The sequence below is a fragment of the Pseudopipra pipra genome, chromosome Z (assembly GCF_036250125.1).
Source record: "Pseudopipra pipra isolate bDixPip1 chromosome Z, bDixPip1.hap1, whole genome shotgun sequence".
Classification (NCBI taxonomy): domain Eukaryota; kingdom Metazoa; phylum Chordata; class Aves; order Passeriformes; family Pipridae; genus Pseudopipra; species Pseudopipra pipra.
This window is the reverse complement of record NC_087581.1, coordinates 61,122,656-61,148,144: the sequence shown is the minus strand read 5'-3', so window position 1 is coordinate 61,148,144 and position 25,489 is coordinate 61,122,656. Positions and strand designations below refer to the sequence as shown.

Here is a 25,489-nt window from a genome sequence, read left to right as displayed (position 1 = left end):
GGTCCAGCTATACACTGTCCCAAGCGTCCCCGCAGCTGCAGGGGGGGAGAAGAGGGCCTAGCCTCCTCCCTTACCTCTCAGGTGCTGTGAATCTCTTCCTTCACAGCACACACTCCAAATGCTGCCTCTAACTCTGGCCTAGGCAGAGTTGGGGGCGCAGGGCTCCCCTTCCCCCCCGGAGGGGGAAAGAAGGAGCCCAGCCACCCCCTGGCCTTCTCCACCCACACGCAGCAGACGCCAACAGCAGAACTGCCAACAGCTTCGGGTGCTGTGATGTATGATTTTGAGCAGAAGCGAACAACATGGATGGTGATTGTCTCTCCAGGGAACACTGCTCTGGCACCCAGTCACCTCTGAGCCCCCCCCCCCCGAACTCTCAGGGGGGGCCAATCTTAACCCATGACAGCTCTTCATAGAGTTTGTGACCTTCATAGCCGCTTCACTCTGACTGGAGATTATGGAGTGAAAGGAAAGGTCTGGCTGGGCGAAATCACCAACAGAGAATTTCAGAAATAAAACTGCAAGGTCAGTAACAAGTCAGTAGGAGTACTTTGCTAAATTAAAGATGGGGATGAGAGAAAATATACTGAAATGCAGTTCTTTGGGATTTGTGTGCTGCTATCTGTTCCCGGAAGTAAATGGCAGGAGCTGTCCACAGATGCTCTTACACCTGCAATAGATAGCTCAGCCAGAACAGAGAAGGGTAGCTTTTGATTCACTACCAATGACACTTTAATAAAATAGAGAAAAAAATGTCTGCAATCCCTAATAAGCAATATATCAACCAAGTACTGTCAGCTTGTGTAGAAAGTTCACAGTATGATTTATTATGTTAATTACAGTCATGTGGTCCTCATGCTCTTGAGTCTGCTCATATTCTCAGCTTGATTTAAGGATACTCTTTGGCCAAGACTTAAAGTGCAGCTTATTATGATTAATGTAATAAAATATTTATTACATTCTCCTTTTCTTTGTTTCTCTGCTTGCTGCCCCAGTTAGACTGCCTTATTTGAAACACTGATATAAATTAAATTTCAGATGATGAGGATCTTCATCTGGTTTTAATCTCTCTCTTCAGTGTTATGTTTTTTTCACATCCTTTGTTCTTATTTTCTCTTCTCTCCCCCACATCTTTATTTCCCTCCCTATTTCCCAGCTCTGCTGCTCAGCTGCTGTCTAAAGTGAATCAAAAGCCAGCAAACGTCATAGCCCTGGCTCATCCCTTCAAGATCTCTTGCATTGCTTTCTCAAATACGCTTATTAAAGTTATTTCTTACATGCAATGACATTAAAACTGGTGGTAGGCTGTAGCTGAGAACATGCTAAGCCTCTGGTGATGTGGGGTGGAATGTTTTACATGTGCTACATTTACGTTCTCTTTAGAGAAGACTAAACTGTAAGGGGATGCATGCTTGGGCCCAGTTTCTCATTCTTCTTCCACAGGGCTTGCAGAGAGGCACAAAATTCCACTGTGCCAAATTTTCCAAAATGCCATATAAATTTATACTTGTTATTTTGTGCAAACCAGCCCACAAGTTAAACTGTTAGCTGAGCAATCAGTGCTTCTGAGATCTGTATACACATCTGCAAAACTGGGTTTCTCTGAATGAGTAAAGGTGAACACCTTTCTGAAAATTTAAGCACTTAGCTTGGTTATGTAAGACATGGGGATTTGCCATGAAAATCTGGATAATTTTTAAATTATAAGCTTAGTTCAACAAAGGAGGTGTGTCTCAGATCTTTACGGGGTTTTTTTCTCTCCGCATTTTTGTTTTTCTTCTTGTTATTTTCTCTTAGCAGCTTATGAATCAAGTCATTGTATGCACATGAATGTTGTTCAGTTGTGCCCCTCTTCCACCTTCAAAACATATAATGACTTAGTCCAGTTAATTGCTACACTACTACAGAAGCATATACTTAGATACAAGGACTCTAGTCCAGAATGCACTTTTAATATGCTTTTTGGATTGGAAACTTATTTGGAAGAAAAACTGATACTCTGCTGAGGATGTGTATACAACACTTTCTGGAGTGGTGCCAAGCCAAGTCATTTTGGAAAACAAGTGCATCACTTCTGCCATGCATCATCCAGCTTCTAGTTCAGAGGGTAGGTTAGGCAATCACAATCATTCCTTGAATTCCTTCTGCCACAGAGCATGAAAGTAACTAACATACTATGAAAGGGCAACATTTCTTTATATTGCCAAAAAGTCCTGGGTAAAAAAAGAATTTTATTTTCTAGAGTTAAATATGTAACCTGAAGAAAATAATTGGCAAAAAAATTCTCTTTTCTTTAGTCTTAAACTGAAACCAGTACTTTGAGTTTTCTAATGGTGTTAGCCATGAATTGTATGGAAATTATTAGAACATTATATGGCTGAATGCAAAGGTGCATGCTCCATATAAAGCTGACATTACCTTCACATTCTAGGTAATGTTTTGCCACTTATGAGCTCCAGCAGCACTTCAATTTCACCAAACTATCTGATTTATTTAACCTGAGCTCTGAAAAAAAGCAATTATGTTTTAGAAGTAAAAATTTTTGAAGAAAGTTTAGGCAGTTATTTTGAAGCACGGGGGGTTTTACATTTTTTTAAAGTTTTCTAATATTTTTGGGTTTGCAGTATTGAAAACTCTAAGTGCAACTTTTATATCCTCCACCTCTATGAAGAGTTGAGTCTCTGAATGTCAATTATATAAAGGTCCAAATAATTTGTTTTTATAACCCTCCTGTAAAGGTAATAGCTATGGACATAAGAGAGGGATGAGGCAGGGCAGGTAGACCTGAAGGTGGTTGCAGGCTAGGTTATAATCCAGGTGGCTGACCTGAAACAGGGCAGCTAAAATGACAGACTCCAGTCCAGCTGTGAGCTGAGTATATTATGCCTGTGTATCACCTAAGTACCAGATATATGAATTTCTTCTGTACTCCTGCAAAATACCTTTTGTTTCTGTTGTTCTCCATAGTGTGCCCCAGGGAGCAGCTGTAGTGTCCTGCTGTGCAATGCTGCAGCACTGGGCAAGCCTGGGAGAGCTGGAATTGGTATATTTGTTCCTGACAAATGGAGATGGAATCTGTGTAAATATCCCACGGTTGAGGCACAGAAGAAATAAATCCCATTTTGCATTGCAGCAATTTATGGTAGTGCATCTCAGAGCAGCTTTGAAAGGAGATAGGAAATTGCGTGGCCTCATGCCCCAGAGATGCCACTGTAAGTGTTCAGTGGAAGAAGTCAAATGCGAGGTAAAGATGGCATTCAGCACTTCTCTTTTTCACTGTCCCTGATGAAACCAAAACCAGACAACTAGATGAAGTGGAAATCATACTTTGAACAAATGAAAACATTTTTTTATTTAGAAAATGCATTTTTAGAATCTTTGTGCTGCAATGGCTCGTGTACAGTCAGGTGGAGAAGGAAGGAAGCCTTGTAGAAATCGAAGTCCCAAGAGTGCTGCTGTTTTGCACTGTTCATTGGTGATTTCCAGTATCCACTGCCTAAAAAGGGTGATCCAATCAGTCTTCATAGGAGGAGATAAATTCTTATTTGCTTGTCATAGCTACAAATTTCCTGACATGTGAAGATCATGCAGTAGTCCCATTAAATGTGTATTTTAGTGTTGGCTTTGCCAGCAGCCAAATTGCATCTCATATCTTTTCAAGCTGTTGTAGGAAGAACGTAGTGAAAGTGAATGCAAACTGGAAACCAGCGCTAGTATCTGAGAGAGCATCCACTTGTCAGACCATTGTATATCTTGCAAAAAAATATACAGGTGACTAAACTTTGTTCTAGTGACTCAACTTCATGGAGACCGATGAATGAATATTCCTGTGCTCATTTGCTTGCAATCTGTGTCTTTTTTTCTCTGATAGATCTAAAGCTTTTTAATTTTAGAGTAATAAAACACTTTGCTGATAATTTTTTTGGAGGAGGTCAGCTGAATAGAAGTGTAATTTTTTTTGTCAAAACCCATAAAATTTTCCCAAGTGGATATTAATAAATAATTTTTTCTCATACTACAGATTTTACATGCTGGTGAAAGCCTTTTCTGAAAATGTTAAACTACACAGAGCTTGATTTAATGTAGTGGAAACAGGGAAATTTAACCATTAAACAGTTTAAAGAATTTAGTAACAACATCAGATAGGTAGGGCAGCAATTCAAGAAAAATGCAGAAACACTTTCTTCTACTTCAGTAATCTGCATTTGACAAGGTTAGATCCTGTTATCCTTCAGAGCTTTGAAGCTGTTAGATGTCAAAAACTAATGAAAGTGTCCATCCAGTCACAGAGTTTTCCCCCCTCTTTTGACTCTGACTCACCAAGCTTAAGCTTAAAATTATTATGGCACAGGAAGTGCTTTATTTGGCCTTAGGACTTCCTAGTGAATTGGTTATTGTTGGGTTTGAAATAATAACATTAAAACATGCATATTTGTGACTTAAGCCTGTGACTGCTGCATGTGTGCAGGAGTTGCCCCAAGGAAGTTAGTCTGTACCAGACAGTAGAAGTGCCAGAAATGTCATTCTCCAAATGTTTAGTTCTCCTTGTCTCTCAGTCTCATGATGTTTCTACAAATGCTTAGAGGCACTTCTTCTGGGGAGACCTTCTACTCTTACCCTCACTCTCACTTTTGGCAGTAAGGCAGGAGAATGGCCTTCACTGGGTTATTCCTGTGATATGGTGATAAACAGCTGTTGGCTTTCTAGGTTTTGCATGCAAGAAAGAGTACTGATACTCAAGGATGCCATGGTATGACGGTGGCATTCAGCTGGTTCTGACAGGGAAGCAGTAGCACTGCTTCCAGGAGGGCATGTTTGTCAGAGGGTCACACAGCTTTTCCCCTCTGTGACTTGACCAAACCTCCCTTGCACAACAGCGTGACCTCTGCTCACTGTGACTGTAGACTCGAGAGTCGTTTGCCTGCTGACAGTCTCTTGAAACAGGAGGAGACAGGAGTAAAGAAAGGTAGGAGCAGGCTGTGGTTTACTTGAACTTTTTTAGTGGGCTGCATATGGCCATGTCCCAGAGGCTGGCTATTGCCACTTTCCAATAATTGCAGAACAGGGGCAACAGCCAACCTGCAAAGTCTGGGGAGTACTTAGCTCCAGCTAAGTATGTGTAGTGATATGGAGATATGTAGTGCTTTGTGTGTGATTAACTAGGCTTTTTCACTTGAATGAAAGCATTTTGGTGGAGGCAGGCCTGCTGCAGAAGCATTTTTCTAGTCTGGACACAAATTTGGTAGAGAAGACTTTGGCTAGAGATGTGATTACCACCAAAAAACCCACCTTACTTTTAATGTATGTCTGTGAAATCTCAGTGCTTACAACCCACAGAGTTTAAGACTGTTTGCAGTAATAACTCAGGTTTGTGACTCCCACTATTCTTACAAATCTTCTCTGAACATTAATAATCTGCATCTGTCTGTCATGAAAGCAAGAGCCTTTCCCCCACCATATATAATTACAGATATGTCCTTTTCAGGGAATCCAAGTGTATGTATGTGTGCGAGCTGAATAAAACAACCCTGAGTTTGATAACTGCTGATAATATTAAGTCTTGGCTGCATTAAGATCAGATTATGAAAAGATCAGAAAACAGCTGTTTCTCTGTAGGAGAGACCATCTGATGGTTATGAGCTATCCTGGAACACTTGGCTCCCACTGGGTTGTCTGTTTAATCTCTCCAGGTCACTATCTCTTTGTCTTCGTTTAAACTGGAACATCTTAAATACTTGGCACATTTTGAAATTCAAAGTTGGAAGTTTACCCTGGATCCCACAGTAGGGTGGGTTATACTGGCTTTTTCTGCCACATTCTGGTTTTCTTGGAAATGATACTCTGATGTGGAATCAGATAGGAAACACAAAAGCTCCAACCAGGTCCTTTGTGCAGTGATGCAGCTGAGGAGGCAGGACCTCAGGAAATGCATCTCCAAGTCAATTTATTTTTTCATGTTTCTGCTGTAGTCTGTAAAACAGGTAACAGCACTACCAGCTCCAAAGGGTGCACTATGACAAGGAAAAGAAATTAAGAATAGCGTGTCTTGGTAGATCAATGATAACAATTATTTTTGGTTGGTTGGTTCTGACCATCTTACTAGCTGAGAGTATTCCTAAAGCCTAGCAACAGACACCTACAGAAGATTTATAAGAAAGGAGCAAGCATATATAACACCTCCCCATTCTCCTGTCTCCTATCAATTTGCAGCTCAGGTCTTTCTGATACAGAGGTGTTCCCTTGCATTGAGGAGGGCTTTGTGACTTGTTTTTTATGCTTTTACGCAGTTTTGGAACCCATGCAAACTGAAGAGTTGATGATACAGTTGATGGTGAGCAGTGGAGGTCCACAGGTTTATGTTTGCAGTAGTCAAGGAACTAATGTAGATCCTCACCAGTGTTTTCAGTAGTTTCCACCAGGTCCACAGCACATTAAAAAAAATTACAAAAGAACTTTTGGTCTCTATTCAGCAAGATGCAGCGAAGTGAGACAAAGCAAATGTCTGGGAACTGTTACGCTGGAAACTCCCTGCATTTGTGCCATGCTATGACACATCACCAATACTTGAGTGGTCTCATAGGAAGAGAATAATCCACTGCTACCATTGCAACCTGGATTCAGAGCCAAAGTAGAGGTAGAACTCTCCTGATGTAGCTGCATGAGAAGCTGACCCCATTATTTTTTAGCATTTTCCACCTGCCTTGTGGAGTAACACACACCACACCACAGCACTGCAGGAATACAATGTTTCTGGGGTACTGTTTCACTCATGTAACTTGGGGAGATCTTTAATTCAGCCTGGGTTTTGTAGCTGTTAGCTGCAGATAGGGCAATTTCCTTTGCAGATTAAGGAAAGACGCTGTAACATAAATGACTGACTGGGTGTCACTGCTGTGTTGTGACAGGCTATCCTCTAAGAAGTAGTGATTGATGACATGTATAAAACTGAGCCATTATATGTGGTGTTTATATTGAAATAGTACTTAACATGTGGGCTGTCAGTCAAAGCACTGATTACTTACACAGTTCTATAAGTGGTGGTGGGTGCAGTGAACAACATACTAGATTAAATGTTTGGTTTGGAGCTTTAAAGAGGGTTGTCTCTTTGTTTCCAGCCTGCATCTAGCTGTATTAAAATGACCTATTCTGTACATTGCCTAAAGCATGACTTCACTGCAGGATGCTAGGAGGTCTTTTTGATGCTGACATCAGTATTAAAACGAGTTTCTGAATCAGGCTGGTGGCCTTTCTTTTCCCCCTTGAGCACAGATCAAGCTCTGTGCTCTGTGGCAGCATTTTTTCATGTCTGCAGAAGCCCCCAAAGGCCTCATCTGCACATGCTTACTTTTCTGTGCTTTGATTTGAGGATTTGAGGACCCCGCTCAGCAGGTTTCCCTAAGTGCTCTGGGTGTGGCAGACACTTTGCAGTGAAGACACAGGACCTGTTTCTGTTCTGCTGGGAAGTCCTAGGGCAAGTCACTCTCCATGCCTCTCTCTGCAGGTGTGGTATGGAGGTGATGGGGTGAGCTTTCTGAGAGTCAGTATGTAGATGGGTGGGAGGAGAAGCTGTCCAGCATGCACCAATGTTTCTGCACCACATGAAACACTGCAGGTGGGCTAGGGAGGGAGAATGGGCTACTTTCCTTTCTCTGCTGCCTCCTCCTCTGTTAAGAGGCTCGAAGGGAAGATGAGGAGCAAGTGTCTGAGCCCTGGTGGAAAGCCATGGGTGTGCTACACGGCCTGACATAAGGTTGGCCTGAATGACGGAGAGGCAATGGGAACTTAACCTGGTCTCATACTGCTTTGTGGTGTGTATCTTGGGTGGGAAACACCTGGTGAGTGTTACTATGGCACTGTTAACAGGACACCAAAATGTTTGGGTTTTGCAACAAAACAGAACAAAAAAGAACTTGCTTTTTTAAGTAGAATAACTGGATTTTTCCTTCTTTGCATTTGCTGTTACTTTTCTAAAACCATGAAAGTTTATCACATTGAGTGACAGTTCCACCTGTGTGCTTGTAAGCTGCATCCTTGTACAAACAGATATTTTCCTTATGCCAAGAAAACAGTCCTTAAGAACACACATCACTTATACTTAAAGGCTTTTCCTTTTTATGCTTATTTTATGATCAGCCAGAAAATCAACTGTCAGTAACACCTATCACAGTGGTAGCATCTGAATATTGTGTTTTGATGCCATTGATTATAAGGATCTTTGAGTACAGCCGTAGAGAGCAATATCAAGCTGTTTCCAGAATTTGATTTTTCTGCAAAATGAAAAGAAATTGTCACAACTGTAATTCCACTGTCAAGGTACAGTTTGATTAGACAGAGAGACTATATAATCATGTGTTTGATCCATATCTTCGGATGTAAACATATTAACTATGTTTTTTTATTCTTGTCCATTTGTGAATTGCACATTGCTCTGTCAACACCTTTGTTAGGATGTGCTGCATTATTTTGTACTGTACATTTCTGGCTATATTTATTTAGCTCTTTAAAAATGTACCTGATTAAAGATAAATATTACTGTCATAAATACAATGCTTTAGTATTTTTTTGTAGAAAACAAAATGAAACCAGTACAACCTCTGGTTTCACAAATGAAACAATTCAGAATATGTTTATTACTGAGACAGAGCCTTGCACACAGCATTGGGATCTACAGAAAATCCTTCTGCCTTGCATTTGTTCTAAAAAGCAGAGTACCTGTAATCTCAATGTTTTCAACAAATCTCCATGCAAAAAACTGTGCCCCAGTGTCATGAGGAACTCACTTTAGTTCTATATCATACTCTAGTACATCATTTGTGAAACTGAAGTTGGCTTTTCAGACATGTGACAGGTATGTAAAGATGTTTTCCAGTGCTCTTTGTGAAATTGATTTTAATTTTTTTCCCTTTTTAAGGAGATTTGTTTAGGAGAAAAGCACATCACACAAACTCACTGCTTTTGCTTTCTTTTGTCTGTCCCATTCTTCTTCTTCCAGACCAGGATGAGAGAGCAGCAGAGCTCAGCAGAGAGCAGAATGAGAAGACCATTCGCAGCACGCAGACAGCTCTCCGCAATTTCCGAGAGTTCCTCATCTCCAAGTACCCCTCTGAGACCCGTGAGATCTATGTCATTCCCTGCAAAGAGCTTGATGCCTACCTTGCTTCCTTCTTTGTGGATGCCAGACAAAAGGATGGGTCTGAATACGAGCCAAACAGTCTGGCCAACTATCAGTGTGGACTGGAGCGGTATCTCAAAGAGCACAGGTATGGATACAGTATTACGAGGGATAAGGAGTTCAAGAGGTCCCAGGAAGCTCTAAAGCAAAAGCAGATAGAGCTGAGGTGTAAAGGAAAAGGAAACAAGCCACACAAATCCATGAAGCTCACCTTTGCTGATGAGCTTATCCTGCGCAAAAGAGGCTTGTTGAGCCGGTACAATCCTGAGGGGCTGCTGAACCTAGTGTGGCTAAACAACACTAAGGCCTTTGGACACTGCACAGGTTTCCACGGGTCTACCCTCAAGTGGGGAGACATCCGGCTGCGGGTGACAGAGACTGGGTTGGAGTACCTGGAGTGGATGGGGCCAGACAACGGAGACGTCAGTGCCAAGAACAAGAGAGGTGGGACAGACTCCCGGGTGTATGCCACACAGCACTCCCCCCAGACCTGCCCCGTGCAGGACTACAAGGAGTATGCCCAGAGGCGCCCTCCGGCCATGCGCTACGAGGATGCGCCTTTTTACCTGTCCATCAAACCCGTCGTCAACTTGGCCGCGCTTCACTGGTACAACTGCCAAGCCCTCGGGAAAAACAAGCTTGCCAAGATGGTAAAGACGATGTGTGAGAAAGGCAACATCCCCGGCCGGAAGACCAACTTCAGTGTCTACCAGAGCTGTAGCACCCTCTCAGAAGCACAGAGCAACCAGCTGGTGCTGATCTGCAATAACTTGAGCCAGCAGGCGGCCCAGTCCATGGCAAGCCACTCTAATACTGGCAACTTCATAGTGTCAGCATCCTATGACTCTTCATCTGACACGGCCTGAAAGAGGGATATGACCTGAACACTTTTTTCTTTTCCTTTTTGTTTCAAACATTGAATTTGTGCTCAATAATACACATCAACTGTGATTGTACACTATTCCCCCCCCGTAGCCCTCTCTCCAGTGTTAAATCACTTTATAAGAATATATAAATATATAATATATTTTTCTTTTTGCAAATAAGTCAACAGAAATAGTTTAGTATTACTAACATAGTATTTATAGTGTTAATACAAAAATGAAAGGTACTTATGGATTCTAATATAAATGCAGATTTTAAAAGGATAAAAATGGTTCTCAGGCAACACAAGATAGACTGAAAATACCCTCTGAAAATACCGTTTTTAACATACATATATTAGTGAGTGTAAATCCCCAGAGAGGCTTACGTAGCAATTCTGTTTCAAAGCATTTTTTCAACTTGGTATTTTAACATGGCCTCCCACTGTGGAGGAGACAGACTTTACACTGGCTGCTGCTTCTTACCTGCTGGCTTATTCTTGATCAGCAAGACCAAGAAATAAGAAATACATCAATGTAAGTTCACAAAACCATTTACAGCATTTTTTGTTTGGTTTTTATTATGTTTTCTGAGGCTCATTTGTGCTAAAAAAATCCTGAAGTCAGCTAAAAGCTATTTTTAACTTTTGTTTTTGTTGATTTTTTTTTTTGATCAGAAATGTTGCTAGTTTTTAGACTAAAAAGTGTTGTTCTCAACAATATGCAAAAGTATAATGACAAAACCACTGTCATACACATCATTTTATCTCTCTAGGCATAGGTTGTTAGTATTTTGTCACTGTGTGTACATAACATAAAATCTATTGACTCAGAGCAGTCTTTCAGTATTCTGGGAAATGAAACAGTGCAGAAAAATCTGCAGTCTTATCCCAAACTGTACAGAAAAATCGCATCAAATATGTCTTTAGCCATCATTTGAAATCCACCAAACAAAAGAGAGTGGGACAATAATTTCTACAGAATTAAAAATTTTTATAGAGAATTTAAAAGCTGGCTAGTTTTAAGAGCTGAAATACAGATTTAAATTGGCTACACATCATCTATTTCCATTGCAGACAATGTAAAATGTGCATATGAATCTGAAGGCAGAATTTGGTCCTTAAAGCCTTGAAATAATGAGTGCTGCTGTTCCAACATCTGACTTTGCAATATGATTATTATTCTCCAAGTATGGGCAAAATACTAACAAATTCACTATTTCAGTGAATGATTATAATTCTTGACCTTTAAAATTATGAATGGTACTTTTCAAGTAATTAAGCTTAAGTTTAAGTTCCACAAGGATGTGCTAGGGCTATGATGAGGCTTTAGACAAGTCTGCTGGGGTGATCTGCCTGCTGAAGTCAATGAAAGAGTCACCCTCAGCTGACTTCCCCTGGGTGTTGGATCAAACTATTACTGAGGGGTTTTCTTGTTTTGAGATTCCTAATTGTTGTGTTTCTTTATGTTTGTTTGTCTTTATTTCTTCACATTCCTGCATATCCTTCATATTCTTTAGATCTGCAACTGTGCAATGACTTTAATCATCACTAATTCCAAAGAAAAGGTGAAACAAAAGTAGCAAATAGAAATAACCCACCTGGCACCTAAAACCTCTTTTCTGTGTTGCTAGGATGAAATGTTCCTGTGTGTGAGGGAGGCGGCAGAATGTCTGCACCTCACTTAAGCCTTACTGAAGGTCTGATCTGGGGATGAAATAGGTAGCAGATGTGCCACTGGAAAGTCTTAAGTGCAGAGATTTCCACTATAATAAGTATCTGTCCTCCCAGGAAGCTTTGTGCGGGTGACACAACCTGGCTCTTATCTCTTTGTTCTCCACGTGTAGCAGGGCTGGTACAAAGTCTGGGCTTCCTATATGCCAGCTGTCCTGGAGTCTCGGCATGCCATGGCAGTGTAACCCCCAGCTCTACAGCCTCCCATTTGCTGGTCACTGTCTCTTGGGGCTGTAGGGTAGGCAGTGGACTGGTGGGCACAAGCAGTCACTCATATTGCAGAGCCATCATTTTGTAAGTTGGTTTTGGAATTTGAGACCAAATTATGACACTACTGAAGTGACTGCAAGCTGTGTCCGTGATTTTCAGTGCCATGGCAACTCTGACTTGTATGTAAAGGAGACAGAAGCACAAAAAGGCTTAAGGTGAAGGACAGCTGTCCAGTTTCCAGATGAGGTGAGACATCTGATTGCTGTTTGCACTGCCTTGCCTTTCCACAGCAGTGCTTTTAATGTGATACAGATAAAAATAGTTTTACAAGGCCTGTGCTGCTCTCTGTGGAATTTCTGTGCTGTTTTCCACTGAGGACTCATGCAGCTGCTTAATATGTGCTGGAGTGCAGAAAATCCCATGCCAGGGAGCTCTCTAGGGATGCCAGGTGAGAGTTCAACCACGGAGCCTGCCTCTAGGAAAGTCTGGTCTCTGTTTCTCCCCCATTGGCACTCATCTCAACACTTCCAGTGGCAGCTATTGCAGGATATGACCCACTTCCCTACATTTCCTTTCCTGTTCTGCAATATGGGGATGGGCATCAGCTGGCCTTGGTGGAACAGCAGATCTCCACTTCCCACCTCTCCTCCCCTGCCCAACAGCCCCGCTTCACTCCGAGGAGCAGATCACAGGCTGTGCATGGGCTATACTACAAGCAGACCTTTGAAGTGCTACTTCACATCAGTGCTGAAATTCAGCCCCAACACAGACCTCAGAAGAAAGAAGACTGGCACTGTTGAGTCTTGAACAGGAAGGTCATAAGAAGCATTTCCTATGACTTTGTAATTCCACATGCTGCCGAAGTTGTTGATTACCAGAGTATTAGGATGGTTTGTGCTGATGTCCAGGACATGCACTGGGTGAGGCAATGTCTCTAATACCCTTGACTTAGGAGGGCACATCAGCAGCCTTTTCTTGTCTGTTTGGGGGATAACCTGTGGAGTATCTGTGCTTATTGTGATAGTCTTGATATTATCACAAGGAAGGCCGAGGCCCAACTGGAATTGAATCTGGCCAAGGATTTCGATGGCTTGAAGGGCTTCTTCAAATAAATCAAAAACAAAAGGAAAACTAAGGATAATGTGGGCTCGTTAATAAATAGAGGGGTCACCTTGATAACAGAGGACACAAGTTACTGAACACCACCTTCATGTTGGTCTTCACTGACTGACAAGACCAGCCCTCAGGAATCTCTAACCCAGGATACCAGGGTAAAGGAATGTTGGAAGTCAAGGAGGATTGGGTCAGAGAACACCTAATCAAACTTGACGTCCAAAGTCCATGGGCCCTAATGGAATACATCCATGAGTGCTGAGAGACCTCACTGTGCAGCCCTTCTGAAGGATCTCGACAGGGTGGAGAGATGGGCAGAGATGAACTGTCTGAACTTCAACCAAGGCAAAGACAGGGTCCTCACCTGGGGAAGAATAACCCTACACACCAGCACAGGCTGGGGGATGACCTGCTGGAAAGCAGCTCTGTGGAGAAGGACCTGGGGGTCCTGGTGGACATGTAGGTGTCCATGAGCCAGCAGTGTGTCCTTGTGGCCAAACAGGCCAGTGGTATCTTAGGGAGCAATAGGAAGAGTATTGCCAGCAGGCTGAGGGAGGTGATCCAGCTCCCCTGCTCAGCCCTGGTGAGGCCTGACCTGGAGTGCTGTGTCCAGTTCTGGGCCCCTCAGTACTCCTGGAGCAGGTCCAATGGAGGACAACAAAGATGATTAAGGGACTGGAGTATCTCTCTGACCACACACTGGGACAGATTGCCCAGAGAGGTTGTGGGCTCTCCCTCACTGGAGATGCCCAAGAACTATCTGGGCACAATTCTGTGCTATGTGCTCTAGGATGGCCCTGCTTGAGCAGGCAGGTTGAACCAGGTGACCCGCTGTGGTCTCTTCCAACCTGACCCATTCTGTGATTCTGTGATTATAGAAGTTTTTTCTGCTTTGTGGTATGTCTTGTAATTCCAACTTACGATTAGTGCTGATTGCAGATTGCCTGGCAGATTTGGATGGGGCAGCTCCACATAGACTGCTTGTTAAAGAAGTTAAACATATATGGCCAGGATATGATACTCAAGTAGTATTATAGTCCAAAAATAAATGTATTAGCTTTTAAGGGCATGTAATGCAACATATATTCAGTCTTCATTTGTGGACAGTTACAAGGAATTGAGTGACCACAGCTTATTTAATTACCATTTGTATTAAGGCCCTGAAAGGTTGTTAACTCATTGGGAGGGAGACTTAAAATTTAAACCACTCTTGTGGTTTTGTCTCATACGTGTAGAAGAGTAGATGTCATAGGTGCTGCAGCTTAGCTGACAGGGGACAACTCAGTTGCTTGTAATTATCTTCCAGTACTCCAACTGAGGGTATCACACCTGTTCCAGCAGCAAATTGCAAGCTCATGACAACGGTGTGCAGCTTCCATGGTGCTAAGACAGAGCAACATGGCCAGGGGCTGTTGCTGCCAACTCTTACCAGCATTCCCCTCTGCCTAAATGAAGGACTGGGGTCTTCTACCATGGCTCTTGATGCTGAGTACCTTTGACCATGAAATCAAGGGCAGCTGGCAAAGCACCGTCCTGCCCCTGTCCAGCACAGGCCACAGATGGTGGTTGGGTGCGGTGGCTGCAGTGAGGCACTGCAGGTGGCTGGCTGCATTCCTGGCTACATCATACTCTGAAGTAAAAGCTGAGCTTTTGCCCAGCTGTAAGACTGTGATTTCCTGGAGCTGGGGGTAGCTGGCTCCAAAAGGGGGCTTGCTTTTCTCCTTTCTTTTTCCTTTCTTTTTTTTGTGCCACTCACCTTTCTTTTACCTGGTGTTAGAGCTCTTCAGGGAGTGATTTCAATTCAGTAGCCCAGCAGAAAACACAGCAAAAAAAGGGGGAAGTCATATAATTTTCTGCCGACATACTGAGTTGGATCTAGTCAAAAACAGGTGCAAAGCCAATTGGGGAGGCAGAGGATGGTGTTCACCTGCCAGCATCATAGAGTCATTGGCCTGGCTCGGCTACTGCATCCCATTGGAAACCCATCAAAAGGATAATGCAGATTGAGACTCTTCTGAGTTATTTACAGATGTATTTGATGCCTTGTGAACTATCTACAAGCTTCTGGGAGATTTGCTTAGTGCTACCAAGAGCAAAATTTGGCCTTGAACTTAAGAGGCAAAGTGCCAAAGCAGAGACCTGCACACAGTGCAAAGGAGTCTGCACCAATGTTTGTGCTGGTTTTCCCACGTGGCCTTCTCACAACGCCAAAACAAGAATCAAACATGGGGATTATATATGGATGTCACCGGATTGATCTAGATGCAGCTGTGCACAATACATGCATTTGGATCTGTTCACGTGATTGCACATGTAGATGGACAGAGCTGTGGGCACTTTGAGTGGCTTAAGCTCTGTTTTATTAGTCACTCATGCATGTATTTGTGATATTGTGGGTTGCACAGTATTACATGTCTTCATGCAGGTAGTTGGAACTAAAATCTTTGATATCTGGGTGTTGCAAACTGCCTGTTTTATTTTAAAAAATGTATTTATGCAACAAAATGTATTTTTAAGAGCAGGAGAATGAAATACTGTCATGAACTACAATGTAAATTAAATTCCAAGGAATATGTAAAATAACAGCACATACTTTGTTCATTTGCACAATACAAATAATTCTGTGATAGCAGCATCAGGGCTACTGACATAGAGGACAATCTAACAATGAAATCAGTGTCCATGTTGCACATTCTCCTTCATAAAAATCAACACTTTCAAGATATTTTGTTTTTAGAAGCCACTGTGCACTGTTATTCAGGCTGCAGCATCGCTGCCCTCTTAGAAAGCTGTGTAGAGAATGAGATGCAAGCAGCGTTGTACTGTTGTGTGTCAGTGTCTCAGATGTTTGTGACCGGATCTTGTTCTGTTATTTGTGCAAGCGATGTGAGGTGGTAAGATGGGGATCAGAAAGAGCAGGTATTGTGTCACTCTAGAGCCTGGGCTGCCCTGAGGACTGAAACAGCCTTAAAGGACACCATGATTCTGGTTACAGTAGGTTTTCTCCTGGTCCAGCTCGTATTTACCCTTTCTTGTCACGATGTCTGAATACATCCCGTAAGTGCACTGACTGACTTGACTAGCACGTGCAGTGCATGGGCTGATCATTCCTTCACAGTAAGCTGCAAGTGACTACAATTGACTGACTGGTCTTCCTCATCCCCAACATCCCTGCTCCTCCCACCATCCCTGATCCTCTAATATTCCCCTTTCCTGGTGTCTGCACTGTGGGACAGGGTGACAGCTTTGTGCAAGGCAGCTCTTGGCTGAGAGCTCCCTCCCTGCCTATCAAGTGACCTTGTGCTTTGGGGATAATGTGCTCAGGGTAGCCCACCTCGCGTTGGGTGTGTGGGGGTTGTGGGATACTGCATGTGGGCACTCTGGAGGCTTGCATCTCTTGCACTCTCCTTCCCTCTTCTGCTTTATCTGAGAGAGCTTTCAAGTCATGACATGAGATTAAATTTGCTCCTGTGTAGAGGACCTGGTCCACATCTGTGTGCTGTTTGGCCCTCCACTGACATCATTAAAATAGGACTGAGACAACTGAATCCTCAACAGTACTCAACTTCTGGACTCACTCTGTCAGGGAGAGAAGTTCATCTCACATGGTGCAGACAACAGGGTATTGGGGCCCATCCAACTCCCTGAACTTCCAAAGGCAGTGGGAATGTGTGTTAAAGAAGAGAACTTAGAGGACACAGGAATATAATTTGATTTTCCTGAAATGAGCCAATTCATGCCTCTGGGTTAGGGAAGAAAAAGACTCAGCTGTTCACTATGAAACATGGCAGGAAGTGGGTCTGTACTTGTTAATGAGGGTTCTTTGCTAAATGTCAGCATGAAGAGATGGCTTCTTTGGGGTAGGATGTGTTTTTTCTTTTCTTTCTGTGCTTTCCTATGTGTGCTGAATCTGCACTCAGTGCTGAGAAGCCATGGAGAGAGGACATCATCCAACGTAAAGTGTGGCTATATTTCTCGCCACAAAACTTGATCTGTACTTTCTGGTGATGGTTGCCATGTGCTGAGTCATGCCTTGGTGGTTGGGGACAGTACTGCATCATCAGCTGGTGTCTCCCAGCACATCTGTTTTCTCTGTGCAGAGCCAGCATGAATGTCACTGCACCATTCTCCAAAGAGCCCGGGGGCAGCTTGCCAAGGACTCGGCTATCAGCTGGGCATCTGCAAGACAAGAAGGCGGAAGGCTCTAAGCACAACTAAATGATGATGCCTTCCCATGGACAGCATATGACAAACACGTGAAGCTGCGCTGTGTCTCCTCAACAGCTTTTGAAGTCTACCACCCAGGAATCGGTGCTCCACCTCTTTCACAGAAGCGTAACTTCAGCCAGCAAGGGAGTGGCCATTCTGAGGACAAGCTGGGGTTCTCTGAGCCTCCAGTGAGTTGCATGGTTGCACTGCTTCCAGCTTCACTCATGCAAACCAGGTTGTGCCAGTTCTTCCCCACTGCTCTCTGGCTGATGTCCTGTGAAGCTCTGCTGACATTGTTCCCCAGCACCTTGACTCTTCCTGAAAGCAGCAGAGAGGCATTTACAAACGGTATAAAGCCCCACAGCCTAGACACACCTGTGAGCTTATTGGAAAGTTTGACACTATCCACTCACTGGAACATATTTGAAGCAGTGGTGATGTCTAAAGCTTTAATACCTATTCTGATGGGGGGGAAGATCGGTTTGGTATAAAATTTTCTCATTACGTGAACTGATGGATCTGTCTTAAGCAATTAATTTATTCCCTCTGTTTTCTCACTGAATTGGTTAATGTTAGTTGGTAATGCAGACAAAATTCTTTTTATTTTATTCTACAAATGCCACTAAATGAGTTGTTATCTCTGTGTTGGAAATGGACTTACTGTTTCAAAGGGATTGGGATGCTTTTGGCTCATCTTTTATTCTTTGTGCTCAGCATTCACTACACAGTAGTTACTAGTATCTGAAAAAACCCATATACCTTTTCAGATTTCAATTTGATCTTTTGTAATTAATAGAGGCTTCTTTCACAGTATTTAAGATACTGGTGAGGTAGGTGCTATCTTTGAAATTCAGTGGGACAAAGTTTCAGTGGGAATAAGAAGAGGTGTTTAGCTCTTTTAAACAATGCTTTGGACATCCATGTACGAGTTCTTTTTCATTAGTACTGTTTTATACAGTCCATAAGTGTCAAGAAAATAACAAAACAGCCAAATGAAGGGAAAAACATCAAGAAAATGCAAAATGTTCAGAACAAAAATATTGTATTATTCCTACACTAGAAAACAAAACTCTTAAAATTAATTTTACAGATACTATCTTTGCCACTTCAGCTGCCTTTTTTTTTTTTTTTGTGAACAAAGACAGCTTTCTGACATTCCTCATGCCTAGAATTTGATCTGCTCCCTGAAGGCTGTAATCTTGTTGAGATGGCCCTCCTTACCATTAGAGCATGTTCTCAGCTGGCCTGCATCTTGTGTAGCCCTAAGTAGTCCCTGGTCTGCCCTGCATTGCTCCTGCCAGAATTCCTCATTCTCTTCTATTATCATACATTTAATACACTTACTCTGTGTAAATTTCCAGCCTGAAAACAAGCCAATGCAGGAGACACTGCCTTGGTATCCCCTGTGGTGGATATAGCAGGCAAGGCAATAGTAAATAGCTTTGAACTGATTTTGGTAGGGAGACAAGTATCCTAGTGACTCTGAGACTGAAGGTGCACTGAATGATGACTGCAGTGTAAATTGCTTTGTGGAGACCTTTGTTTTTAACCTGGAGCTTATGGTTCAGATCTTGCAAGCTTTGCCTTCTTCAGGAGCTTTCTCTGTGAGAAACTTGAAAGACGGGGTTGCTCTGCCCAAGGCTGGGTGCATGGACAGGAAGTGCAGGTGCAGAAGTATCCAGAGCATTCAGAATGTGCAGACAAAAATATCTTAAAGGAATCTGAAAGCTGTGAGGGGAGGAAGTGGTGAGAACCTGATTTTGCACCTATTTATGGCAAGCTGGGTGGTGTTGCTGCCAGAGAGAATTTGGTGCCAGTTCTGCAGAGAGCTGTGGGAAATGCATCCCGTGCCCTCTGCTCCCACCCAGCTCAGGCTATTATTGCACTTCCCTCCAGGCATAGGACTAGCCCCATTGAAACAGAAGCTTTCCTGAGGTAGGCAGGAAAGGACATCCCTCAGACACTGTTGTGTTGTCAGTGCTTGCTTTTGTCCATGTGACCCATGTGTCTCAGGGTTGTCTTGAGACCTGTCAGGGTAGACCAAATATTCCAGACTTGAAGAAAAAGAAGTGGCAGAATATCCAAGTGCAACAAAGTGGAAAGGCAGTGGGAAAGCCTGGTAAACACAATGGAAGTTTTTGTCTTTTTTATTAAAGAAGGCAGGCATAATCCTTATCCTTTAATATCCTACTTTGTTTTACACTGGCATTAGAAAATAATTTCCATTTTTTTTAATTGTCTTCAGGGTTTAACTCTGACTTCGAAAAGCATTTTTACTATGACAGCCCTTGGTCTCATGGTGAGCAGTGCTAGGAGAAACAGCTAAAGCAAGGCTTTTATCTTTCCCTGCATGCAATGTTTAATCTTTCTAATCTATGAACATGAATGTATTTCCTGCCATTTTGTAAATTGACAAGATTAGCACTGTTTCTTTCAAAATAGCAGTTGAAAAACATATTTTGCTTCAACATAACCAAATTTCCACCTAACAATGTGAATTTTCCATAGTGACCAGTCCATTCTTAGAGTTAAACCTCTAAGGCTAATGCTCACTCACTGACTTTACAACTTTTTTTTTTTAAGAATAGATTGTAAGAAAGTAGGTTTTTGTTAAATCTTTTGTTTTGTTAAAAAAATTTCACTGTCTTGCCTAATAATAATAATAATAATAATAATAACAATAATAATAATAATTCTATGCATTGTGTGATTCAGTGATGTTGTTGTTGAAATGTTGCATGTTTTCTCAATGTTCTGACATTTGTGTATTTATGTGATACTTGTAAAAGTCCTAACCATTGCTGCTATAACTACCACCATTTTAGGTAAGTGAAAACTGTACTATGAAACTGTGCCAGTTAGCAGAATTTTTGTGTGTCATGCTAAAACTCTGCATTCTGCTGATCATTTCTTGTTTTATGACAGTATTTAGTGCCTTCTGTAGAAGGAATCAATATGTTGTGGTAGATGGGAGATGCCAAACTTCTAATATCTTTTTCTGCACAGATGATCACTTACCAGCTTGAAGTTTAAAAAAAAAAAAAGAAAAAAGAAGAAAAAATAGTATTTAATTCTCCATCTTTCTTTAAAGTATATTCTTAATGATTCTTACTTGGAGAAAAAGAAAGCTTTAATAGAGCTGAAAAGAAGCCATCTTCTTCTGTTACACCTCCTGCAGCAGCAGTCCGATAGCTGGAGGGAATGCATAGTATCCAAATGTTTCTGTTGGTGATGGATCCAGTGAATAGCCAAGCCTCTTCAAGTCATTGCAGAGCATGCTAAAATTCCATTTAATGACAGCAGTCCTCTGTTCTTGCAGCATGAGCTGACAAGAGTTAGCCTGGTCGGGTGGTGGATTCCAGTTTGTTCTGCTTCTGCTGAAGCCACACATTCCTGCCAAATGAGACTTGGATGAAAATCAAGCCCAAGATTTTTAGTCTTTTTCTTTCTAAGAACATGGCAGAAAAGCCCTGTCTATCAAAATTCTGACATTGCATTTTCAGTTCTCCTTCTACCCTCTGCCTAGAATCTAGCAGTATAGCAAATATACACACTCATATGCATTCATTTTGATAAGATTTTGACAGGCTGAAATTGTATCCTACTGAACATACAATAGAAACAGTCAGGAGGGAAATGTGAGCTATTCAGTTCTCTGGTGCATTTCCCAGCCTGGTTTCCCAGCATGGTTCACTGTACCTAGGCTGGTCTTTAAAACAGTGTTTTGTATGGAAAAAAGGAAAGACTGACCATCAATTTTCTGTCTCTACTGAGAGATTAAAGTCCATTAGATGTCTTGAAAAAATGTTTCAAATCAAAAATAACAGGTTATCAGAAAAACTGCATGTTTGGGAAAATAAGAGTACATTGAATTCATCCTCAGCAGTATTGCTCTAAAGTCATCTCTGTCTTCAAGCAGGAAAAATTACCGCCCTTGTGATGTCAAAAACTTCCCCAAAAAAACCCAAACAACCAAACAAATGTATGCCAAAATTTTCAGTGTAGTTGTTCCTTTTTGTGATACCAAGGACATTTGCAAAAAGCAATATTGAAGCATACAGAACACGTTGAAAATCATCCTGTGTAGTAGGTTGCAAGTCAGTACCCCACAAACTGATGAATTTGAAAACCCCAGCTGAAGATTAAAACTTTCCACAAGGGATTAGAAACCTTTTCCAGTGCCTCAGTTCCCGTCTGTTGAAGGGAATTGAGCTCTTTTCAGAAATGTTAGGTCCTTTTATTGTCCTTTAAAAACCGGAAGCTTCTTCAAGCTCATTTTACTAGACCAGAGCCAGCTGAGACCAGTTACAATGTGGTTCTCCATTGTTATGGTTGTCTAGTAGCTATTTACATGTGAACACATGCTACTAGTATGAGTGAAGAGTTTTGACTCCACAGAACTCCTGCCTATGTGACCCTAATATTAAATATTCAAGCCATGGTCTTATATCCTGCATTTCTTCTATTTATAGCTAGACCTGAGTCTCCATGGTCCCACCAATTGCACTAATTGTCTTACCAATTGATCTTCCTAACTTCTATGAAAAGAGTCTATTAAAAAAGTCAGATTCCAGCAGCATAGCAGCTGTTCTTTCCCCATCTTCTATTCCATTTGAAGCTAGGTATATCTGCATTATCTTCAGCTTAGATTTGAGCCAGAAAAGCCATCAATGTCCTTTATTCCTACTTTGCACCCTGGACATGCCATTATGGTTCTGCAGGTGCAGGCCTGGCAATAGAATTTAGCCTCCGTCCTGTAGCATGTCGGAGTCTCTAGTTGCATTTGTTTGCTTTTCACCACAGTGCATCAGTTTCAAGACACAAACTGGGTGATACTAATGGTGTGTTGCTTTAGATACCACCTTCTAATCACAGTGATTCCTTCCATGTACATAGCGTCCATATTATCAGTCCTGTATTTCCTCTTGTGTGCATTTTTGTCTAAAGTGCATTATATTGCAGGATCAGCTTTTTTTTTCTCTCTTTTTTTTTTTTTTGTTAAATAGCTTATCCTGTGCTGCTGAAAGGATCCAGGAAAGAATTATCCATCCAAACCCCAGTGGAATTTGGGGACTTAGCTTTTTTTAGACCCCTTTGGAAGCCCCAGCTGTAATCAGCTATTTAAAGCGGAGATTTTAGCATGAGGAGTGCTACTTATCTTCCACTCCAAATGCAGTTTTCTGTACACAGGGCACCTTCTTACACAGATCTCTTGCTCCTGCATTTGAGAGATTATATATACAGCAGATTATATATACTTGTCTATTAAGGAGAAGTAATATTTTTATGCATTTTAATGCATTAAGCTCTGCAAATGTAGAATATCTTGGGGGAAGGGAGACATTACTGGATCATATTCTGAAAACGTGAGTAATATTGTTATCTAGTCCATTTTAAGAGTTACCTGTTCAACCCCAATGTCCTCAAATTACCCTATTTCTGTACTTGCACAGCAACAGGAGAAAAACAAGCAAAAAGGATTTGCTGCTGTAAATGAAGGAAGATCATAATCTGCTTAGAACCTCAGATCCCCAACAGGTTTGCAGGCTGGTAATTTTTCTACTCATCAGCTGGATAAGTTTTGATGCATATAAATGTCATATTGCCATATCTGCAGTGTATTTTTATGAAGCAAACTTCATACAGGGTAAGGTCCTTCACAGGTGAAGACCAATATGGTCAACAAAGTTGTCTGTCACTTGTGTTAGTTGAGAACAGGTTTTTTTGTTGTGATGTATTTTTCTTCTTCAAGACACTCCACTGTTCTTTAATGGGGATAGAATAAACAAACGTGTTGTACTGTCGTCTGCCACGTTGTCTCCTTGAAGATGTTCTTTTAGTGTTTGAGTACAGAAGTGCCCTCAATTAAAATAAAGTAAAACCAAGAGGTCTTTTCTTTTTTAAATAGTGTTTATGAGTTTCCTCTCTTGCTTAGGTGTCAGATAATTAGGCTTTTGAAAAGAATGTTTGTTCTTATTGGAGTGTGACATTCACTGTTACTGATCTGTAAATTCCAGAGATGTTCTGATCTTCATTGCACTTCACCTCCATTTTTATTCCCTTATGATAATCTTTAACAAGTCTGGTTCTGCTGCATTAGAGATTGGTTTCAGTGTCTGTACAATGTTTGCTACTATTGTAGTGTGACTTGTTATTTTCAATTTTTAAAATTTGTATTGGTACAGCCTTAACTTACAGAATTAAAGACCATTTAAAAATTAATCAAAATAGTCATTGATGTCTGTGATAACTGCATGCTTTATTCACAGTATTTTGTCTGTAATTATGTGTAGCAACCAAGTCCCATGTATTTAATAAATTGTTTTCTGAAAAGTTGACTGCTTTCTTTAATCAAGTGAAAATAATTTACTTGACATTTCGAAGCATGTTGTATAAAAAAAAGCACAAGCTGTGTCTCATGCTTTTCAAGTATGAGTATCAGCATAGCTGGGAAGTTCCCATGGACCTAAGGTGCGTTTTGATTAGCAGAGTGCAAATAGGCTAACCAAGAAATAGTTGGTGTCATACCCTCTTTGACTTCTGGGGCTGTATTTCAGGAAAATATCTAAACAATTGCTTAAGTAAGTCCTTCTCTACTCAGGAATTTACTTAAAAGCAAGCTTGACTTGAACCATGTGCTTATTTAATCTCAATTTAGTAGGACTGAAAGCCTACATCCGGAGAGCCATTTTGGAAAGTCTTTTGAAAGTAATTTTTCCAAACCTCATATGGGTACGTCAATTCCAAGGCATAGTTTGGCTTGAAATTATTTATTTTGCACTCAGAATTTCAGCAGTAAGGTCTGCTCTCCACATAGTTTTGTTTTAATGTTCATCTAGAATAATTAAATGTACATCCAAAAATATGCATCTTTTAAGGCAGTTCTTGTCAGGTCTGAATTTGCTCCACTCAAGAGGTTTTAAAAGGAAAGGGCCAGAAAACTAGAGCTAATAAAGCCCCTATACTGTGAAGGTAAAACATCCCAAATAAAAAAATGCCTTAAGAAATTCCACAGAGCTGCTGTTCATGGGACGATAACTGTGTTGGAGAAGGTCAGAGTGTCTTGGGTTCTGCCAAAAGAACATGAGGAAAAGGAAAAGCTAAATCCCTCAGGAAAATGCCACAACAATGTGTGTTGTTAGGACATAAGTGCAGGATAGTGCAGGATAAGTAAGAGCTAAGTGACACCATGGGTGAGGTATAGAGGAACATGACTTTCACCAGGTATTCTGGGACTGCATTTCCATCACCTGACAAATTCTGCTAAAAAAATTCCCTTGTTGATGACTGGGGCTAGTAGCTGGACTGTGCTTGGCACAGCAAAAGACATTCTGTCAAAGATCCTGCTGTTGTCCCAGTGACAAGTGGAAAGAAAAAACAGAGGCCTTTGGATGAAGAGAGACAGAGAAGTGAATTATGGACAGGTGATGGACAGGTGTTTTCATGTCTGTTGCACATGCACAGTAAACCTGTGGGATTAAACTCTATAGCTTGGATTAAAATGTCTTCACAGAGGCTTAAGTTAATGAGTTTACCTTTGGTCTAGAAGTGAGTATTCAGCTGGTGGTTCATGTCTTTAATGCAGATTCAGCTCAGCAAATTGGTAAAGTATTGCTAACTCAGCTGCTTTCACTCTTCCCTTTCTACATCAATTAATTCAGATTGCCACTTTAAGAGGTGCTGTGCTTCCTCAGCCTGTGGGATGGTTGACTGTTCTTTCCTCCTCCTCTCACACCCAAGGATAACCAGCAGGTATGTGTACATGCTGTGTAGAGTCTTGCACTGTCCAGGCCTTCTGGGTAGCTAGGCAAAAAGGACTAAGGAATTTGGCTCAGGCAATCTGGAGTGCTTCCCCAGCATCTATCACAGAATTCTATCACATCTATCACAGAAGTGATAGAATCTTCAGTTGTGGCTGAATGTATCCGAACATTGTGTTCACGACATTGCTGAAGAATATTATGCCTGCAGCTGATGCAAAAGTTGCTTAGGAATACTGTGGCACATTGCTTCTTCAGGGAGACTTTGAAGGTGGCAAAGTGGGCCTGTAATTCACTGATGGTTTTCTTTTTAATATATGCTGAAGAGAAATGGAAATAGGCAGCTTTCCCTGAAAAGATGCACAAGATTTCTTTTTAGTGTAGCCTGATGGCTTACTATGTTACAACCTTTAGAATCATAGAATCATA

At 41.6% G+C, this 25,489-nt stretch overlaps 1 protein-coding gene across 3 annotated transcripts in view; it reads left to right on the top strand.

Annotated features, from left to right (window-relative positions):
* KIAA1958 (KIAA1958 ortholog) overlaps positions 1–25,489 on the top strand; it is a 73,025-nt gene that overhangs the window by 39,621 nt on the left and 7,915 nt on the right. Inside the window, exons 3-4 of one of the 3 annotated variants that reach the window (XR_010426664.1) lie at positions 8,993–10,572; positions 24,962–25,052. Coding sequence is in view for 1 of the 3 variants with exons in the window: in XM_064641787.1 (XP_064497857.1) it covers positions 8,993–10,038 (1,046 nt within the window). In the remaining 2 variants the exon portion in view is untranslated. Of the gene's footprint in view, positions 1–8,992; positions 23,634–24,961; positions 25,053–25,489 lie in introns of those variants that run through there. The other 2 variants (XR_010426663.1, XM_064641787.1) reach the window with 2 other exon arrangements.